A 21,864-nucleotide genomic window follows, 5' to 3' on the forward strand; every position below is an offset into this window, starting at 1 on the left:
CCATCCCACACGTTACACAGCCGAAAGGCTTCTCTCCAGTGTGTATTTTCATGTGACCTGCAAGGCTACTGGTGCTTGTGAAGCTTTTCCCACATTGATCACAGCTGAAAGGCTTCTCTCCAGTGTGAGTTCTCTTGTGGACTGCAAGGTGAGATATCACGCTGAAGCTTTTCCCACATTGGAGACAGATGTATGGCTTCGCTCCAGTGTGAATTCTCTGGTGTAATAGAAGGCTACCACTTGTGGTGAATCCCTTTCCACACTGGTCACAACAATAAGGCTTCTCTCCACTGTGTATTCTTTTGTGTACTTTGAGATATGACTTTGAAGTGAAACATTTCCCACACTGGTCACAGCAGTAGGGTTTCTCATCAGTGTGAATTCGTTGGTGTACTTGAAGGTGAGGTAGTTGAGTGAAGCTTTTCCCACATTGGTCACAGCAGTAAGGCTTCTCTCCAGTATGGAGTCTCTGGTGTTTTTGGAAATTCGACCTGTCAGTGAAACCTTTCCCACACTGGTCACAGCAGTAAGGCTTCTGTCCAGTGTGTATTCTTTCGTGTATTTTGAGATGAGTATATTGTGTGAAGCTTTTCCCACATTGGTCACAACAATATGGTTTTTCTCCAGTATGGGTGTAATTATGTGTCTTTAAATATGCACGTCTGGAAAAACACTTCCCACATTTTTCACATCCGAAAGGCTTCGCTCCGGTGTGAATTTTTTGGTGACTTTTGAGATGACTAATTGTGGTGCAGCTCTTCCCACACTGGTCACAGCAGTAAGGCTTTTCTCCTGTGTGAATTCTCATGTGTATTTTGAGATCACCACTTTTAGTGAACCTTTTCCCACATTGTTCACAGCAGTATGGCTTCTCGCCAGTGTGCATTCTCTGGTGTATTTTGAGATGAGTCGGTGTAATGAAGCTTTTCCCACACTGGTCACAGCAGTGACGTCTTGGTTTAACCGAGGATGGGGCAGGACAGGTATCTGAGAAAATGTAGACATGATAGAGTCGGCTTCGTGCATGCATCAGGCAATTCAAGGCAAAAATAACGTTAACCCACTATTTTCCTATCATCATTTGCATAAAAGATTGAAGCAGACCTTTTACTACAATCACTTGCATTGTTAAGAGAGGCAGAAGATATTTCATGATTTGCATCAAGCAATGACACTGTTTTGGCCAATATTTGTATATTGTTCCTGTAATGTTCCTTATATGCAATAAAAACTGCAATGGGAGCTCAATTGTTTGTCTCTTATTTCAAATCATGAAAATAATATTCTACTTTATCACAAATAATTGTAAATCAAAAATTCAAGATTTGGGGATATCTGTTTCTATAATTTATAGTTTTCTTCCAAACAACAATTGTTGTGTTGACAATTTGCTCGCTATGTCTAGGCCTGTCACAATTATTACATAATGGTCTAATCGCAATTATTTGATTATAATCGTCATAATCGTTTCCATGTTGAAAACTGTTCGTACATTTTCACACATTTCAAAAAAATAGTGGAAATAGCAGATCTACAAGCTCACTACACATCGCGGTGAGTCACGTTGTGAGCTTGTAGATCGACTATTTCCACCATCAATGTTTTTTTCAAAGTATAAAGTTGTGAAACATGTCAGTAATTTCTTTGTATATTTAGGTTATGCGTCATATCTGCCACATGCAAATTAAAGCCTAAAAGCCGAACAGAAATGTAATTGTCAACGACAAAAACACAATTAAATCCTTAATTGCAATTATTTGAGTGACAATTAATCGTTGTCTTCCTGTCTTCATTTCAAAATAATAGTCAAAACAAAAAACAGGAAAGTGCGCTCCTCTGAGCTCAGGTCAAAAAAAACATTCCCCAAAAAAGGACCCCACTTTGAGAACCAATGCTCTATACTTTGAATCAAGCCTTCAATACTTTGAATCAAGAATGACCTCAGAAGTTAAATGAAAACCCCTTTCTACCATGCATCAATTTTTCTTTTTCTAAAAACAAAGAATGTTGGAGCTTACACAAAAAATATTTTACCCACTTCCGTGATGTGTAACAAAAAATTGATTCTCGAAATAGAAATAGTATGAAACTTACCGAGGTCCTGTTTAATAGAAACAGCCCTGGCTGGGTCTGGAGAGTTCATCTTCACCTGAAGTCTGGACTCCATAGACTGGTCTGAAATGAAGGAATTGAAAATGACAGGCCAGTTCAGGATGAATTAACACGTTTTAGCCAATCATTAACTCTTCCTTACTAGACTTTCCTAATATTCTTCAAGCAGACAGTAGGGAGTGTGTGTACAGTCACTTAAAGCCTAACGTATAGTTGTATACGCCCCAAATACCCTAGATTTACAAGCTTACATTGCGTCATCATAGTTTTGGCCCAGAAGTTCTTCTCTGTCCCCTAGTGGTGGAAAAAAGTAGTACTGTATACATACCTATCCTGTACAACTTTACTACAGGCTGTAGCTTTGCATCAAGCAGTCCAGGTCCCTGGTCCATCTCTTGCTGTTCCTCTGACGTCGTTGAATATGTTCTGGAGGCCATCTTTCACGTTACAGTAGATCTCTGGTCTGTGGAAGACACCAGGAAAAAAAAAAATAATTAAGGTGTCCTTCAGTTTAGTCATGATTGATTTGAACAAATTGATGACATAATAATCGCAGATGTAAAAGCGGACGACAGCTGTAGCTTGTTGGCTATTGTCTTTACCAGTGTAAATGCTTTACCCCAGGGGTCTTCAACGTTTTCAGTCCAAGGACCGCTTAGTTTAGAGAGAGATGAAGCAGGGACCCCCACAACCTGTTAATATAGTTTCATCTTTTGACAGCACAATCATCAGTGTATTTTGGATTCATGTCAATTTGTGTTTTCAGATATTTAACCACTTGAACCGTCAATACTTAGTAAACTTGACCTTTTACTCTGTACTCTGCTCTTTCCCCCCACTACACGAAAGCTCTTTGCCGAAAATAGCCGATCTGCGAGCTCGAATATGGATGCTGGGGTTGAAATGGTTAATATAAAAACAGAAAAAAAGGTTTCTATCACACAAAAGATTTGGAGGACCCCCTGTAGTCACTCTGAGGACCCCCTAGGGGTCCCAGACCCCCTGTTGAAGACCCCTGCTTTACCCTACTGCCAGTGCCTACTGTAATGGAAATGTGAAAAGCTGCAGCATTGTAGAATGAATACAGGAAATTGAGGCTGGGGGTTCAAGCCCAGGGGGTCCCAGGAACAATGAGTTAAATACACATTAGCATCAGTTTCACAACTTTGACGGCTTTTGATTTGAAAATAGACGACCTGCAAGCTTGTAGATCAGCAATTTTTTCCTTAATCTCAAAGTTTGCAGTGTAAATAATCCGTAAGGCTTTCTTGGATCTCCTTTTAGTTGACCATGTACCTGTCCTGTACGAGTGAACTGTACTGTCATTAAACTGTACTCCTATGCAAACTTATCATTTTTGTATTATGTTTTATTGTGAATAGAATCACAATGTGACCTTACCTTGCACACAGTTCTTTGACAAACAATTAAAAACTTCCACAAAATTAGGGAGAGAGATTAGTCGGCCTAGAGGGTGTGGAGAGTCGGCCCTGGTGCTCTGGAGGTACCGGAGGCTGGGCAGATCTCCCCTGCCCCTGTCCTTTGAAAAATCCTCCCGCACAAAGTGGGAACACCCTCCATCACGGAGGTATAGAGGCCGCTGCTGGGTGGCGGACCCCCCAGGAGGGTGTCCCAAGTCGGGTTGAGGGTCGGGCACGTCGGCCCTGGTGCTCTGGGGGGTCCGGGGACCCCCGCCGGTCCCTGGGCAAGCCTCCCGGTTTCCCTCCTTTGAAATTCTCTGGGGCGGTAAAAGCAAGGACTAGCATTAGCTGCTAGTCCTTGCTTTAGCTGCTAATGCTAGTCCTGTGTGTGTGTGTGATTATTGTGTAACTCCGTGGTTTGATTGATTGATTATTTTATTAGACAAAAAGGCAGGAGGAGGCTAAAGAAAGAACAAAGAAAAATAATCTACGAACAGTAAAACGCAAAGCAGTATAATAATCACACACACACAGGACTAGCATTAGCAGCTATGCTAACACAACACGCGATAAAGGCAGCGTGTTGTTGTGAGACACAATATAAAAAGTCAATTAAACTTTAACTTTGTGACAACAAAGCCGTGACAACAACCAGCAGATCAACACAAGCCATTCTTACCCAAGAGTAAAGTTAAACAACAACTGCTGCTGCTGCATCCACTCAGATTCCACAGTGCCGTTGAGTCAGAGTCAGATACTCTGTTTACATTGGACACCAACGCTGAAACATCAAAGTTGATGTTAGCATCAAGCTAGCTTTAAAAACGCTCCTTGCTTTAGCTCCGAGTCTGAGAATAGAATGTTTTCCTCCTGAGGCTCTCTGAATGTCCTCTCTCTCTCCACTCCACTCCAGAGGATTTTTCTCAACTTTCAACTACGCGATAGAGGTGGGACGTTCGCGAACGAATCGAGTCTTTTGAACGGCTCTTTGAAATGAACGATAGGATTCGGTTTACAGTAGGGAGCCGTTCCTTTCTAAATGAACTGTGGTGGGAAAAGTACTCAATTTCTTTACTTATTAAAGTAAAAAATATCAATACTGCAATAAAGTAGAAGTTTGGAATGTTAACGTACTTGAGTAAAAGTAAAAAAGTATTGGTATCAAAAATATTAGAATGTACTCATTATGCAGCAGAATGTCTTGTTTCACAGGTTTTTCAATGAGTAAAACGTTGAAAAATTATTTGAAAATAGCAGATCTACAAGCTCACAATGCGTCGCAACCAGGGTTGTCAACATTGGACTGTCAGAATCCAGGAGATTTATTTTGGGGGGGTAAGAAATGACCCCCCAGACCCAAACCGGGGTCTGGGGGGTCCTCTCCCCAAAACGTATTAATAGATATATTTTCCTGTGTTCTGTTGAATTTTGTGCATGTTTGATACATTTATCAGGCTTACTTTACTAGCATGTGTACAATTTCAGCCTAATATGCCAAATGTAGGTGTACAGATCTGATGACAGAAGCAAAGTAAGACATCTTTAATAATGACGTCTCATCTGTAAGTCATTACTTAAGTGAATATCTATATGATCTTGCTAAAGAGCAAATGCAGTTGTAGTTTTCTGTTAATTATTAAATGAAGCTATAGAAGATATTTCATATAATGTGACTTTCACATGGAATACAAATAATAAAATACCAAGACATGACATGAAACCCTTATGGGTTTATTTTTGTGTCGTGTACACATAATGGTTTAAATTAGCACTGAGGAACTTACTTTTTAATGTTGAAATGTGAGAGCTCAAAGACTGCCACATATCTAGGGTCACGAGAAAGTGTGTGTGTGCGTGCGTGTGCGTGCGTGCGTGCATGCTCCAAATGTGTGCGTGTGCGCGTGCATGTATGCGTCTATTTATACGGCCTAACCCTAACCCTAGCAGATAGTAGCCTAGTGCAGGTGGCTTTACTGAGGAGTTAATAATTGGCAGGGTTAGGGGTTTCTAGATGAGGTGAAAGGCTATAAATACGTTTTTTCACACCTTTAGAGCATAATATACCGGTATGTGGCCATAATATGAATATGGGACAAAAAATAAATCTTTATTACTTTATGCATCAAGTGAAAATGTGCTGCACAATGATATAGGGAAGAACTTCTGAATAAATATGAATCTTCCATGACCTAAATGTTCTAGTTAATGGGAGAAACTGCAGATGTTAAGTGTTCTAGATAAGGTTTAACACAGTTAGGCCTATGTGTTTTTCATTAGCTTTTTTGGCTGCTTATTCTGTAATTATGTGATTCAAGCTGACATATGAACTACAGTATACAACCTCACTGGATGACATTGAAAGGAACCAAACTGACCCACTACAGTAACTAACTTATTAATCACCTTACAGTACAAAAACAAAAGAAAAAAAATCACCAACAAATGATAAATAACCTAACCCAATTCACCACGTAAGTGATAAATATCCTAACCCAACTCACCAACTAACTGATAAAATAAAAGACTAAAATAATGGGCTTTACAATTCCTTCACAGCAAAATCCAGAGTGTTTATATACATACTGTAAACTGTGAAAAGTGTTTCAGAGTTGTATTGACACACTGTACATGTAATGTGTTATGAAGAATGATACTCCTTTACCTTTCAAATGAGAGTGGAGTTGTTTGATGAGGATGAACGTACCGGTATGTCAGGTAGCTGATGTTGTCTGAGGGTGAATGACTCCTATATTGAACAGAGGAGAGGAAAGGAGAGGATAGGAGCACGGGAGGGAGCATGAGAAGGCAACCGGATTTGGTGTGTGTTTTACCAAGGTTAGGGTTAGGTTTAGACAGCTGTTAAAGAGGAGAGCTTTGATCTCACCGCAGACTGGAAGTGGCGTCGCTGGAGCCTGGTGACATACCTAACAAGCCTCTGCTGCTCTTCAGCCTCATTGTAACCGAGGCATTTTTACTCGCTGGTAGGTAGACTAAATCACATATTTTTACCCCTTTTAACGCATTCACGGGCCTCTCAAAGTTTGGCAACATTATTATTTCACGTACTCGGCTCTAGTTAATGTTTAATGTAAGAAAATGTACTTTATTGACTTTTAAATTGTTATTGACTTAAATTAACCTGGAGAGGCCTGTGAATGTGTTAAAAGGGGGGAAAAGACATGATTTAGTCTACTTACCAGCGAGTGAAGATGCCTCGGTTACAATAAAGGTGGACAAGGCTGAAGAGCAGCAAGAATATCATCAGACTCCAGTACGCTAAATAGTGACGTCACGTCCACTTTCCACGCTTACAATGGGAGTCGACGTAAGTGTCAGAACTCTCTCTCTCTCTCTCTATGGGTCTGGGTTTAGGCATATAGTGCAAAAACGACAATCAAATCCAACATCTGGCCAATCACAGCAGGGTTTGCCTAGAACTGACGTGGGATCCATAATAACGCCTCACGGTACAAATAAAAGCCTGAAGATGACCAGTGTTCCTAAAGCAGTGGTTCTCAAACTTGGGGTCGGGACCCCAAGTGGGTCCCCATTTAATTTTGTGGGGTCCCCAGATGATTAGCTTAATGGTGTTTTCTCACTCAATGGTAAACAAACCAACACACAGTAGACTATAAGTGTATACAGGGTATCTGCACATTTCTAAAGTGACAATTTAAGGACTTTCGAGACCGTTTTAATACCAAACTGTCAAATATTAAGTAAGGGTTAGTATTTATCTACACATTAATGTAATACCTACAATTCCAAGTGCTTGACAGAGTGGGGGTCCCCAGTTCAAATATGTTTATTTTGGGGGTCACAGCCTAAAAAGGTTTGAGAACCCCTGTCCTAATGCATCTAATGCATCTGCAAGTACAGATCTAGGGTCAGATTTACTGAAAGCCAAACCAGATTCCGAATCAGCAGCCAGGGAATTTAGTAAATGATCAGACTTTTTTCGTGATATGGCAAAATGATCGCACATTTGGGCAATTTTGGAATCATTAATCGTACATCGTACAGAGGGCAAAATGATAGCACAAATACAATAATTATCATACATCTGGCAACACTGATTGATTGATTGATTATTTCTTTAGACAAAAATGGAGAACAGTATAGTCAATGCAATTAAAATGTAGTACAGTACAAGTACAGTTAAACACCCTGCCTAAAAGGAACATCCCAAATAAGACTTTAATTCATGGACGTAATAAATAGCAAGCAAAGAAATATGTACAGGATCGGGGAAACAAGGGGGTGGGGCTAAGGTAAGGGGGGGTGATGAGGATCAATGCCTCTGCTTTTGATTATTGATATCCCCCTATTTTAATTTGACTACATAATACAGCATTGTTGTGACCGTAGGTCGCAGTTTACTATGAAAACCGGCACATCTTGTCTGTCAGTCAGTCCGTCTGTCCATCTGTCCGTAACGCCTCAATGTCTATAGCTGTTCTGACATAAAATTGTTGACAGTCAAGACTGCTGACTATCATCACCTGGATATCTATGCCCATATATGGAGATCCCTGATCAATAATAAGCCCATATCTGGAAATTCCCATGCAATTTACCATATATGGATGCTCCATTTATGGCCAAGACAGAATTCGTTTGCAAATCAAGACTGCTGACTATCATCACCTGGATCTCCGTATATGAAGATCACGACACTGACCTCATCAAACCCTGGATATCCATACATGGATATGGATACATCATCACCTAGATCAGTGGTTCTCAACCTTTTCAGGTCACGTCCCCCAAAATCATCACATTTTAACTGGGGGCCCCCACCTTGACAAGCACTAAGAGTTGAGGCATTACACTTTGTATAACACAGTTCTATTGTGAAAATAGCAGATCTACATGCTCACAACGCCTCATATTGCTGCTATTTTCACTATTTCTGCCTCTAATATTTGAGAGTTTGGCCAATGTTTAATTTTTCATTTTAGAGGTATTAAAAAGTCCTTAAATTGTCACTTTAGAAATGTGCAGATACCCTCAATACACTTAAACTTTAAGTTGACACCTCAGTATCTATAGCTGTTCTGACATCACATTGTTGACTATCAAAACAGCTGATTATCATCACCTGGATATCCATGCCCATTTATGGAGATCCCTGATGTCATCAAGAAGGCCAGCACGTGCCCATTGTGTGCGACCTTCGCCCTTAGGGCGTCTTACTAGTATTAGACACGTACATCAATCAGTTCATCAATATGCAGTCGTTCCAGAAGAGTGCAGTTGGTGCATATTGTCACTGTCTGGCCAAAACCTCTTAACTCCATTTTTGAGGTTTTTGACATAAATCAGGGCTATTGAACACCCTTTACATGATCTGAGTGTTGGTTAAAATAATATTGAACCAATGGAAAGTAGTTAAAAGTGCTTGGGACAAAACCTCCAACTCCACACTTTCTGCCAAACGAGCTAACTCCACCCGATTGGCCCTCTCTTTTTTCATAAATATGTGCTATTGAACACCCTTTACCCCTGTGTGTTGTTTAAAATAATATTGAACCAATGAAAAGTAGTAAAAAGCCCTTCGGTCAAAACCTCCTAACTCCACTTGAACTCATTTTCCCGAAAATTTAAATTTTGGAGTTAGGTTTCGGCCCGACAGCAGAGATAATATCTAACTGTTTAGGTAATGTGCATATCTAATCGAATGTGCAAAAGGGACAAGCATAATAGCAATAGATACATACATTTAAGTAATCTTCCAAAAAGCACATGGAAAGTTCACACTTTCAATACTCAATGCTTCAGGTAAGCAACTTAACAAAAATAAAGAACTTTGACATCACATATCTGGCTGTAGTCTGTCATTCCTTCTAATTGTATTTTTTATATTCATTAAATTATGGAAGTTATATCATGCGATATACTACATGAACATTTTCTTCAGTAGAGCAGAGAGGAGCAGACATAAGCAGACTGAACCAGAAAACAGTTATGGTTTAGAAGATTGTTTATAAAAAATACAAAATAAAAATAAAATAATGTAGCTCACAGGCAAGGCAAAAAAGATGCCCCAAACAGACAATAAATGATTATGAAACATGTTAATAAGAAAACATGCTGGTTGTAAGGAAACTATTCATTTTATTTCTATCTATCAAATCAAACAAGCCATTAACTTGTTAATACATAATGGAAATGTTTGCAAGCAACTGGGATACAATAGTTTATCTGCAAAATGAAAATGCATGAGCCAAAAAAAGAAAAATAAGAAATTAAGAATGAATTAGGTGTTGAGGTGCTGAGGCCCACAACGTTGATAATGGCTGCCAAAAAACAGTGTGTTTGAAACATTTTAGTTCGAGAGCCCCCCCTCAAAACTTTAGTTACACAGCTAAAATACATTTCAAAAACAAAGATGAATATATATTTTAAAACCATGTATATATAACCAAATTTGAAATCTAATATACAGGAAGAGATATTCCTGCATCACTACTCTACAGTGTGAATACTTTGGTGTCGTTTAAGAGTAGACGTTTGTGCAAAGCATTTCCCACACTGGTCACAGCTGTAAGGCTTCTCTCCAGTGTGAATGGTCTGGTGTGATTTGAGCTCCCACTTTGTAATGAACCTTTTCCCACACTGGTCACAGCAGTAAGGCTTATCTCCCGTGTGAATACTTTGGTGTCTTTTCAAATTCTTAATTGAAGTGAAGCTATTGCCACATTGTTCACAGCTGTAAGGCTTCTCTCCAGTGTGAGTTTTTTGGTGGCATAAAAGATGGCTCACAAAAACAAAGTCTTTCCCACATTCTTCACAACAATAAGGTTTCTTTCCAGTGTGGAGGTACTGATGGGTTTTCAACACATCACGACGAGCAAAAACCATCCCACACGTTACACAGCCGAAAGGCTTCTCTCCAGTGTGTATTTTCATGTGACCTGCAAGCTGACTGGTGCTTGTGAAGCTTTTCCCACATTGATCACAGCTGAAAGGCTTCTCTCCAGTGTGAGTTCTCTTGTGGACTGCAAGGTGAGATATCACGCTGAAGCTTTTCCCACATTGGAGACAGATGTATGGCTTCGCTCCAGTGTGAATTCTCTGGTGTAATAGAAGGCTACCACTTGTGGTGAATCCCTTTCCACACTGGTCACAACAATAAGGCTTCTCTCCACTGTGTATTCTTTTGTGTACTTTGAGATATGACTTTGAAGCAAAACATTTCCCACACTGGTCACAGCAGTAGGGTTTCTCATCAGTGTGAATTCGTTGGTGTACTTGAAGGTGAGGTAGTTGAGTGAAGCTTTTCCCACATTGGTCACAGCAGTAAGGCTTCTCTCCAGTATGGAGTCTCTGGTGTTTTTGGAAATTTGACTTGTCATTGAAACTTTTCCCACACTGGTCACAGCAGTAAGGCTTCTGTCCAGTGTGTATTCTTTCGTGTATTTTGAGATGAGTATTTTGGGTGAAGCTTTTCCCACATTGGTCACAACAATATGGTTTTTCTCCAGTATGGGTGTAATTATGTGTCTTTAAATATGCACGTGAGGTAAAACACTTCCCACATTTTTCACATCCGAAAGGCTTTGCTCCGGTGTGAATTTGTTGGTGACTTTTGAGATGACCACTTGTAGTGCAGCTCTTCCCACACTGGTCACAGCAGTAAAGCTTTTCTCCTGTGTGAATTCTCATGTGTGTTTTGAGACTACAACTTGTAGCGAAGCTTTTCCCACATTGTTCACAGCAGTATGGCTTCTCGCCAGTGTGCATTCTCTGATGTATTTTGAGACTAGTCGGTGTAATGAAGCTTTTCCCACACTGGTCACAGCAGTGACGTCTTGGTTTAACCGAGGACGGGGCAGGACAGGTATCTGAGAAAATGTAGACATGATAGAGTCGGCTTTGTGCATGCATCAGGCAATTCAAGGCAAAAATAACGTCAACCCACTATTTTCCTATCATCGTTTGCGTAAAAGATTGAAGCAGACCTTTTACTACAATCACTTGCATTGTTAAGAGAGGTCAGAAGATATTTCATGATTTGCATCAAGCAATGACACTGTTTTGGTGCAGCCAATATTTGTATATTGTTTCTGTAATGTTCCTTATATGCAATAAAAACTGCAATGGGAGCTCAATTGTTTGTCTCTTATTTCAAATCATGAAAATAATATTCTACTTTATCACAAATAATTGTAAATCAAAAATTCAAGATTTGGGGATATCTGTTTCTATAATTTCTTTCTTCCAAACAACAATTGTTGTGTTGACAATTTGCTCGCTATGTCTAGGCCTGTCACAATTATTACATAATGGTCTAATCGCAATTATTTGGTTATAATCGTCATAATCGTTTCCATGTTGAAAACTGTTCATACATTTTCACACATTTCAAAAAAATAGTGGAAATAGCGGATCTACAAGCTCACTACACATCGCGGTGAGTCACGTTGTGAGCTTGTAGATCGACTATTTCCACTATCAATGTTTTTTTTTTTCAAAGTATAAAGTTGTGAAACATGTCAGTAATTTCTTTGTATATTTAGGTTATGCGTCATATCTGCCATGTGCAAATTAAAGCCTAAAAGCCGAACAGAAATGTAATTGTCAACGACAAAAACACAATTAAATCCTTAATCGCAATTATTTGAGTGACAATTAATCGTTGTCTTCATGTCTTCATTTCAAAATAATAGTCAAAACAAAAAATAGGAAAGTGCGCTCCTCTGAGCTCAGGTCAAAAAAACATTCCCCAAAAAAGGACCCCACTTTGAGAACCAATGCTCCATACTTTGAATCAAGCCTTCAATACTTTGAATCAAGAATTACCTCAGTTAAATGAAAACCCCTTTCTACCATGCATTATTTTTTCTTTTTCTAAAAACAAAGAATGTTGGAGCTTACACAAAAACTATTTTACCCACTTCCGTGATGTGTAACAATAAATTGATTCTCGAAATAGAAATAGTATGAAACTTACCGAGGTCCTGTTTAATAGAAACAGCCCTGGCTGGGTCTGGAGAGTTCATCTTCACCAGAAGTCTGGACTCCATAGACTGGTCTGAAATGAAGGAATTGAAAATGACAGGCCAGTTCAGGATGAATTAACACGTTTTAGCCGTTCATTAACTCAACTCTTCCTTACTAGAATTTCCTAATATTCTTCAAGTAGACAGTAGGGAGTGTGTGTAATGTCACTTAAAGCCTAACGTATAGTTGTATACGCCCCAAATACCCTAGATTTACAAGCTTACATTGCGTCATCATAGTTTTGGCCCAGAAGTTCTTCTCTGTCCCCTAGTGGCGGAAAGAAAAACACTTCTGGGAACTCAGATTTGAGTAGTACTGTATACATACCTATCCTGTACAACTTTACAACAGGCTGTAGCTTTGCATCAAGCAGTCCAGGTCCCTGGTCCATCTCTTGCTGTTCCACTGACGTCGTTGAATATGTTCTGGAGGCCATCTTTCACGTTACAGTAGATCTCTGGTCTGTGGAAGACACCAGGAAAAATGTTTAATTAAGGTGTCATTCAGTTTTTATAAGATCACAGACATCATTAGTCATGATGTCTGTGTCCCTATCTTGATTTGAACAAATTGAAAACATAATCGCAGATGTAAAAGCGGACAACAGCTGTAGCTTGTAGATTGGCTATTGTCTTTACCAGTGTAAATGCTTTACCCCAGGGGTCTTCAACATTTTCAGTCCAAGGACCCCTTAAGGCCCGTACAGACTGGGCCGAACCCGGGACCGATTCCCCGGGGCCGATTGTCGGGATGATCCCCCGGGGAAATCGTTCGGTCGGCCCCGGAATCGGTCTTGGGTTTGAACAGTACCCCGACACGATCGGATTATGTTAATTAGCTTTTTATGACCTCGGGACTCGTCGGGAGCGCTCCCGATAATATCAAAAAAGCTTGATATTCTCGGGTCATCGGGTAGGAATCCTTTACTATTATTGTCGTCTGAATGAGCGCACGGGATTGCTTCAGATTATATGAAGCCAGCTCCTCCCTAGGCTGCGCAGAGTGTAGGCTATTCTGTCACCTCACAATAGAACAGCCTACACTTTTATTATTATTATTAGCCTACTTACTTTTTACTTTAGCCTACTTTCTCCCTAAAATGTTGTAATCACTTGTTCAAAAACGTTATAGCCTATAGCGTTCTTTTTTTTTTTCTTTTTGGAGCTGTGTGGAACACAAGCTCCCCTATACGTGGCCGTGTGTGTAGGTATGTGGGTGGGTATGTATGTGGGTCTGATTGTAGCCTGTATGTACCCTACGTGGCCGTGTGTGTAGGTATGTGGGTGGGTATGTATGTGGGTCTGATTGTAGCCTGTATGTACCCTGGGTGACCAGAGAGGTGCTGTTGAGTCTAGCCTGCCCTGAGCATCAACTGCATACACACACACACACACACACACACACACACACACACACACACACACACACACACACACACACACACACACACACACACACACACACACACACAGCTCCACTTCGAACAGAGGTTCGATTTTTTGCTCCACTTCGAACAGAGGTTCGATTTTTTTCTTCTGCGCAGTCATTTGGCGACAAGGCAGTGTATACTGTAGCCTATTCTATCACCTCACGAAAGCCTTTCCCCACGACAACACATGGGGATATATAATATATTTTTTATATTTATAAAAGATAATAATATATTGGGCTATCATCTTGGAGTTCGCTGTGAAATCATCTTTTCTCCGACTGCACGGGAGTTGCAATGTAGAAAGTTGGCTGGTAGGTGGGCTTATTCCATGTCGTCTCTCCACTGAAGTAGCGTTCGCAAAGTGAACCCTTTCATCATTATCCATATTACCATATAGTTTGAGAACCGCTGCCCCTTTCAAAATAATATAACAGGCTAATAGGTCTATCTGACTGGCATCACACTGACTCATCCTTCAACAAGTTTCAGTGTATGAAAAATAGCCGATCTGCAAGCTCACAACGGAGGAGAGGGAGAGAGCTATAGGAGGAGAAATCACAATAATATATCCCGGGTTAATTTGCGTGTTTCTTCCCCTTTTAATTAATTGTATTATGTAATCACGATGTAGCGCATCGTTCAAGTTCAAACTCTCTCACGCAACATGTACTCAAAGTCAGAGACATTCCATTGCATTCCTTCTTTTTTTTTTTGGAGCGGTGAAAGCGCTCCCAATAGACAGGTATGTCCGTGGGTATGTGGGTGGGTGGCTGGCTGGCTGGCTGGCTGGCTGGCCGTGTCCGTCCGTAGTCTGGCAATACCTTGAGTGGCCACACATGTTAAAGGAGGGGCGCTGTTGTGCAGGCACAAACACACATACAAACACACACACACACACACACACACACATACAGATTCACCGCTCCACTTCGAACCGAGGTTTGATTTTTACTTTTACGCGCGGGCTGCGGGCACATCATTGCGCCTCTCCACGTGCTGTCAGTTTGTTCATTGGTCCTCAAAGAGCACCGCCAGTCCTTGGGGAGTTCCAGGGGGTCCCCAGCTAAATGATATTGAGGAACCTAGGCCTATTAGTCCCTATTCTATGCTTGGATGAGGTGGTGGGACAGTAAAAAAAGCGAGAGGTTAAACTTTTTTTTTTCTGCGACTGCACGCCCACAACAGCGAGGTTTGGACATTCATACCGTAATTGCCGGACTATAAGCCGCGGCTTTTTTCCCATTTTTTGAACCCTGCGGCTTATACAAAGGTGCGGCTTATATAACGATTTTTACAGCTAACGGCCAGTTTGTTAGTTTTACAATGGTTTTTAACAAGGATTTATATATTGATTTATACAGCTAACGTCCACCAGGGGCGCTCTAGCAGGAAGCAAGAAGGACCCCTGCGGCGTATAGTCAGGTGCGGCTTATATATGTATAGATTTGTTTTCTTTTCTAAATTTAACTGGTGCGGCTTATATTCAGGTGCGGCTTATAGTCCAGCAATTACGTTATTGCTATTAGCTGATTAAGCTCATGTCTGTTTAATGTCTGGCTGGTTGCCGTTAAAATGCTGGTTGATGCTATATGCAACATTATTATTCATATAATGTCATCATACTCAAAGTCAGAGAGACATACATTCCTTGGGATTTTTTTTTTCTTTTTTACTACGTGCGGTCTTTTTTCTTGTTTTGTTTGGTGTTGTACGACCACAACTCATTAACACCACGCAATTTAGGCTATTGTTCAAAAAAGTTTATCATTCCCACGTAATATTACAGTGCACACAGGATTATTTGGTCATCAAAATGCGCAGCATGGTTATGTTCCCAAAATAACAGATCTGTTCTCTGTAGACGCAGCCATGGCACAGTGCATTGTGAGCTTGTATCTGCTTTTTTGGCTATCAACGAACGTGAAGATGGATATTACATGACTCAGCCTAATATATTAGTAAATTAAAAGGGTTCTAAGTCGACCTATACAAGTGCTACTCTGACAGTGTTGGTTGAAGGCGCTTAAGGTGGGACAGTCACAGACCGAGTTCAAGTTTAACTTGGCCTATTGAGTGCGGAGAAAGGCTCACTTTGATGTAATGGGCAATTTCCTATATTGAACATGCACACCTGCAAGCATTCTCAATGATGAGAAGCTTGGCCACTTTTGAGAGCGGACCACCACCTGGAACTGATGCGCTAATTATTTATCTGGCCTAGTTTCGCGCAATGATGTAATGATTAATTTGAGCTCCATATAAATGAGTTCCAACCTGCATCTTCGAGGTGGCTTTTGATGGCGTTTCACCTCGCTATTTTTTTTGATTTTCACCTTCAACAGATTGGCAGCACTGCGGGACGCATTGCATATGCAAACAGAAGGTAATAAAATGTATTTGGGAGCATAGCCTAATTTGTGTCTCATAAAAAACAATATATATTTTATAGTTGAAGGTCAAATAGACGTTATACACAGTAGTATGGTCGTCAATGTGCGAGCCCATGGCACCTTCCGCGACCCCACGTTGGGTCGGGACACATAGTTTGAGAACCGAGGCTGGAGCCTTGTTTCTTTATTCAATCAACTGCCAGAAAAAATAAAATAAAACTTTTTCCCCACTCAACTCTGGCCCGAGATCGCTAGGGGTGGTCATCCAGGATATCTGGCTCATTTGTAATGGTCTGAGATATTTCACTTGGCACAGCGGGATATACTTTGAAATGAACACCGATAAACCCCCGGGGCCGAGATCTGATCTGATGCAACATCGCATCTCGTGTGAGAGGCCTCTTAGTTTAGAGAGAGATGAAGCAGGGACCCCCCATAACCTGTTAATAGACTCCATATAGTTTCATCTTTTGACAGCACAATCATCAGTGTATTTTGGATTCATGTCAATTTATGTTTTCAGATATTTAACCACTTGAACCGTCAATACTTAGTAAACTTGACCTTTTACTCTGTACTCTGCTCTTTCCCCCCACTACACGAAAGCTCTTTGCCGAAAATGGGCCGATCTGCAAGCTCGAATATGGATGCTGGGGTTGAAATGGTTAATATAAAAACAGAGAAAAAGGTTTCTATCACACAAAGATTTGGAGGACCCCCTGTAGTAACTCTGAGGACCCCCTAGGGGTCCCGGACCCCCTGTTGAAGACCCCTGCTTTACCCTACTGCCAGTGCCTACTGTAATGGAAATGTGAAAAGCTGCAGCATTGTAGAATGAATGCAGGAAATTGAGGGTGGGGGTTCCAGCCCAGGGGGTCCCAGGAACAATGAGTTAAATACACATTAGCATCTAAATCAGTTTCACAACTTTGACGGCTTTTGATTTGAAAATTGAAAATAGACGACCTGCAAGCTTGTAGATCAGCTATTTTTTCCTTCATCTTAAAGTTTCCAGTGTAAATAATCTGTAAGGCTTTCTTGGATCTCCTTTTAGTTGACCATGTACTGTCCTGTACGAGTGAACTGTACTGTCATGAAACTGTACTCCCCCCTTTTTTTTGTTTTAATTGTGAGTAGAATCACAATGTGACCTCACCTTACCTTGCACACAGTTCTTTGACAAACAATTAAAAACTTCCACAAAATTAGGGAGAGAGATGTTGATGTATTGATGTAGGGTAGGCTATTATCTTGCTTATTGTATTGATGTATTACCTTACCTTGCTTGTTGTAAATCACTCTGCTAAAGGCCTAAATTATAAATTGAGGAATAAATGGAAAATCCGGAAAATGGTGTAGCAGAATAAATTAAAAACAATAATATTCCCGTAAACGCTGTAAACTGTCATTAAATTACAGCCTATTGTGCCTATCATAGCTTCACAACTTTATTCTAAAACGAGGCCGGAAAATAAACTAATACAAAAATAAAAATAATAAGACAACAAGCTTACAAGCAAGCTGCATCGCGATGCATCTAGAATCGATTTCCCACACCTTTACGTTTTACAGGCATATGACCGTCCTGTATTCAGGGCTACGTTTTACTGTTCGTAGATTATTTTTCTTTGTTCTTTCTAATAAAATAATAAACCACGGAGTTACACAATAATCACACACAGGACTAACATTAGCAGCTGTGCTAAACACAATAGGCGATAACGGCAGCGCGTTGTTGTGAGACAATTACAATTTAACTTGACAACAACCAGCAGATCAACACAAGTCATTCTTACCTGAAATAAAGAGTAGACCTACAGTTCAGCAACAACTGCTGCTGCATCCACGGTCTGGGGATCTTGACCAAAGTTGAGCATCAAGCTTTAAACGCTCCTTGCTTTAGCTCCGAGTCTGAGAATAGAATGTTTTCCTGATCCTGATGCTGCAGTGCTGAGTCTTTGAATGTCCTCAAAGAGATTCTAGAATCTCTTTGATGTCCTCTCCACTCCAAAGGATTTTTCTCAACTTGAACTTTCAACTATGCGACCCCATCGGTTGTGAGGTGTACTGCACTCTGATAACATTTTTTTAATGGCAACTGATTGGATTAAATGCTTCTTATTAAACAATACGGAATATACATGCAAGTATTCGTAAGCGTACTATATTGTGACATTCGTCAGCCTTTTCTAAGCAAATTATTTTTGAAAATGTAACGTTTTTATGGACGTAAGTGGCAAATTGGATAATTGCTCCTCACCAGGTTGAACCTCTTACATGACGGGCGTGAGATACAACCGTCATGTTTCAGTGATATATCGGCGTTGACGTCCTGCATCTAAAACAGCAGACCTACAAGCTCACAACGCGTCACGGCGCAACGCGTTGTGATCTTGTACGTCTGCTATTTTAGACGCAGGACGCAGTCAGTCAGTCAGTCAGGAGGAGGAGGCGCACAACGAACCAGGACCGCACAAAATTGTCTTTCTTAAATCCCATGGTCCGGAGGGACGTCTGTTAGATTGGCTGTCTGCGATTGGCTCTCACAGACTGGTTGTCAAGGGACTACCCAATCGCATGGATGGGATCGGATCTTCTATTCTAGACGATGGGATCTAGGCATCGCTCGCCCCCACGCATGGGGGGTTTCCAACGATTCGTCTCCGCCATCTACTGGTTGAAAACAATCACTGCGTTTGACAAATGACATTATATATGTAATTTAGTAATTTAATTGGATAGATTTACATTATAAATATTAGACATTTGACAGGTTTTGATTTCAAATGATTGGAATATATTGACTTTTTTCCACATAATTAAGACAGAAGAGAAGGGAAGAGAACAGCAATTGAAACTGGCCTGCCGCCTCTTTTAATGAACACTAGCTGTTTTTTTAGTAGGCCTACTATTTTGAATCCCTTGCTGCTATTCCTTCCAAAACGGGACTGCAACATCCTGCAGTCATACAAGCTTCAAAAAGTGTTTTGCTACACAATTCCCTTGCCGATTTCGGAAATGACATATTTGGTTTAAGCTAGGCTTGGTTTTCCAAGATGCAATATAGATATTTAGTTTTTAATTGTTTTTATTTTGACACTTGCTTTGACAACGTAAACATATATTTGCACATGTCAATAAAGCAAGCTCTTTCAATGAATTGAAATGAATTCAATTCAATTCAATTCAATTCAATTGAATGTGTTCCAAAATCAACCTTTTGATACAAGTTTGATGATCTCTGATAAACACTTTGTGTGCTCAAACTTTATTTGTCTGTCATTCCACGTTATATGAGTTTAAAAAGGACCCCAATTGGGGTTGAAGGGTTTAATCCGTTTAGTTGACATTGTACCAGTGAACTGTAGGCCTACTGTCATGAAACGGTACCTTTTTTCCTATGCAAACTTGTAATAAAGTCTTCAAACTTGGTTATTTATAGATGTACACATCTTGCACCACGTTAACCTGCAGGCAGGGGGCAGTAGAGCGGCGGATAGAGGCTATGCTCACCAAGGAATATCTACAAGGAACAGACAACACCCGGAAGTTGGCACGCCGGGTGGCCACTTTTGGGTGGCGGAAGTGACGAAGTGCTCATAGACGCTAATGTTAATTTTGGGTGGCCAAAGTGTCATGGCGGCGTCCCATGGAGCCTGAAATGACGAAAATGACGTTGGTGTCCGTTCCTTCTTTGATCTTCCTTGATGCTCACCCGGAAGTGAAATGAGTGGACATCAACAACATGTCATGAGTCCACGAGGATAACAACATTAAACCAGCAGACATACTTTATACCACAATATAACAGCAGGTAAGATCATTATGTATTATTATTCATTATGACGAGTTATTGATTGCCACCAGCACCAGTCTGTGGTGCTGAAAAGGAAAGGATAACGAGAAGTGTTGTGTCGTTTAATATCTTATTTGGAAAGTGTGGTGCGTGAGTTTACTACTGCGGTTCGGAATCAAAGCGTAAATAAAACCGTTGATGACTATGATGAGGTGTGTTGGAGATTGATCAAACATGTTTAATTTCAAGAACCTGCATACAGATCATGTTGAGACGGTCATTTTAAAAGTAAAAAAAAGCAGTGTGGGCACTCCGACCAGTCCTGGTTTGCACTGTACTTGTTGAGTTCCATCTACATTCTACCTCAACTCTTTACCAAAAATAGCGGCTCTACAAGCTCACAACAAGTCACAACGTGACGCGTTGTGTACTTGTAGATCGGGGTGAGCCTTTCCTCCCTCCAGAATAGGGATATTTGGGGTTCGGGTGGTTAAACCTCAAGTGTAAAGTTCTTTTCAGTGAGTTCTGAATTGATGGAAAACGGATGTTTCTCCGTGACATAGCCCAGTGGTTGTCAACCTGTGGGGTCCCCAAATTATTTTGGGGGGTCCCCAGATGATTAACTTAATGTGCAATATTGTTTTCTCACTTAACAGTAAACAAACCAACATAAAGTGTATTGAGGGTGTCTGCACATTTCTAAAGAGACAATTTAAGGACTTAATACCTCACATGCTCACAACGCCTCGCGTTGGGAGGATGTAGATCTGCCATTTTCACAATAGAACCGTGTAGTGCTCGTCAGGTTGGGAGGCCTGAAAAGGTTGGTGAACCACTGACATAGCCTACCGTATCTCAGGTGGAAAGATGTGCATATTTACGTTGCATAATATGATATGAGATTCTAAAATATAACAGTGTAATCCATCCAGGGGTGCCGTTGATGAAAAGGTTATTTACAGACGTGACCTGAGTCAGAAAAAGTTAGAAAACCCCCTGGTTTAGAAGGCATTTGTAGAATCTGCCTCTCTGGTCTTAATGGGTTATTTATTGTGTGTTCCAGTGATGGCCTCTGTAGGCCAGAAGAGGAAGTATAAGGAGCCAGCAGCGTCCATCATGGACAGAGATGAAGATGATGATGATGATGATGGAGACTCTGATGACTCTGAGATGGACAGAAACTTTTCCCTGTTGAGTCAGAAGAGAAGCACAGCAGCCGTCACTGTGGACCACGAAGAGGAAGACAGCGCTGAGGAGGAAGAGGAGGAGGTAACGCTGTTAAATAGCTCTACATTCTGATAGTGCTATATAAACTCAGCACAAAAAGAAAGGAAACTTGACTTCGGTCCATTATATCTCCCCTTTAATAATAGCCATTTGTATTGTGTTTTATATAATTTTTATTGTTGATTCGTCACCTTTACAACAAGGTACAGATTACAACAAGGTACAGATTACTGTGGGAGAGTGCAATCATTCAATGAAAAGGTGAACACCAAAAGAACGGTATTGCAGGCCTGCCAGGCCATTTTGACCATTTTTGGGAGGGGCGCTACCCACACGTTTGGCTCTGTTTGCTCATTCCACTTATGCCAGATCCTTACAGTCTGTTCCTTGTTGTAAAGGTGACAAATCAACAATAACAATATCAAACACAATACCATTTGGCATAATTAAAGGGGAGATATAATGGACCGAATGTTGGCA

The 21,864-nt window shown here is 40.6% G+C and overlaps 1 protein-coding gene across 1 annotated transcript; it reads right to left on the bottom strand.

The window, feature by feature from the left end:
* Positions 1–6,244: 6,244 nt before the first annotated feature.
* On the bottom strand, positions 6,245–18,198 carry LOC308280274 (zinc finger protein 775-like; the record flags this gene model as incomplete). The annotated part of the gene is made up of 5 exons (XM_080720534.1): positions 18,158–18,198; positions 12,867–13,001; positions 12,490–12,570; positions 11,270–11,380; positions 6,245–6,279 (listed from the first exon to the last, which is right to left on the bottom strand). The coding sequence occupies exons 2-5, from the start codon at positions 12,973–12,975 to the stop codon at positions 6,245–6,247; spliced, it is 336 nt and encodes a 111-aa protein (XP_080576660.1). The 5' UTR covers positions 12,976–13,001; positions 18,158–18,198.
* Between the last annotated feature and the right edge of the window lie 3,666 nt (positions 18,199–21,864).

The sequence above is a fragment of the Nannobrachium achirus genome (assembly GCF_963921795.1).
Source record: "Nannobrachium achirus genome assembly, chromosome: 24".
NCBI classification, from domain to species: domain Eukaryota; kingdom Metazoa; phylum Chordata; class Actinopteri; order Myctophiformes; family Myctophidae; genus Nannobrachium; species Nannobrachium achirus.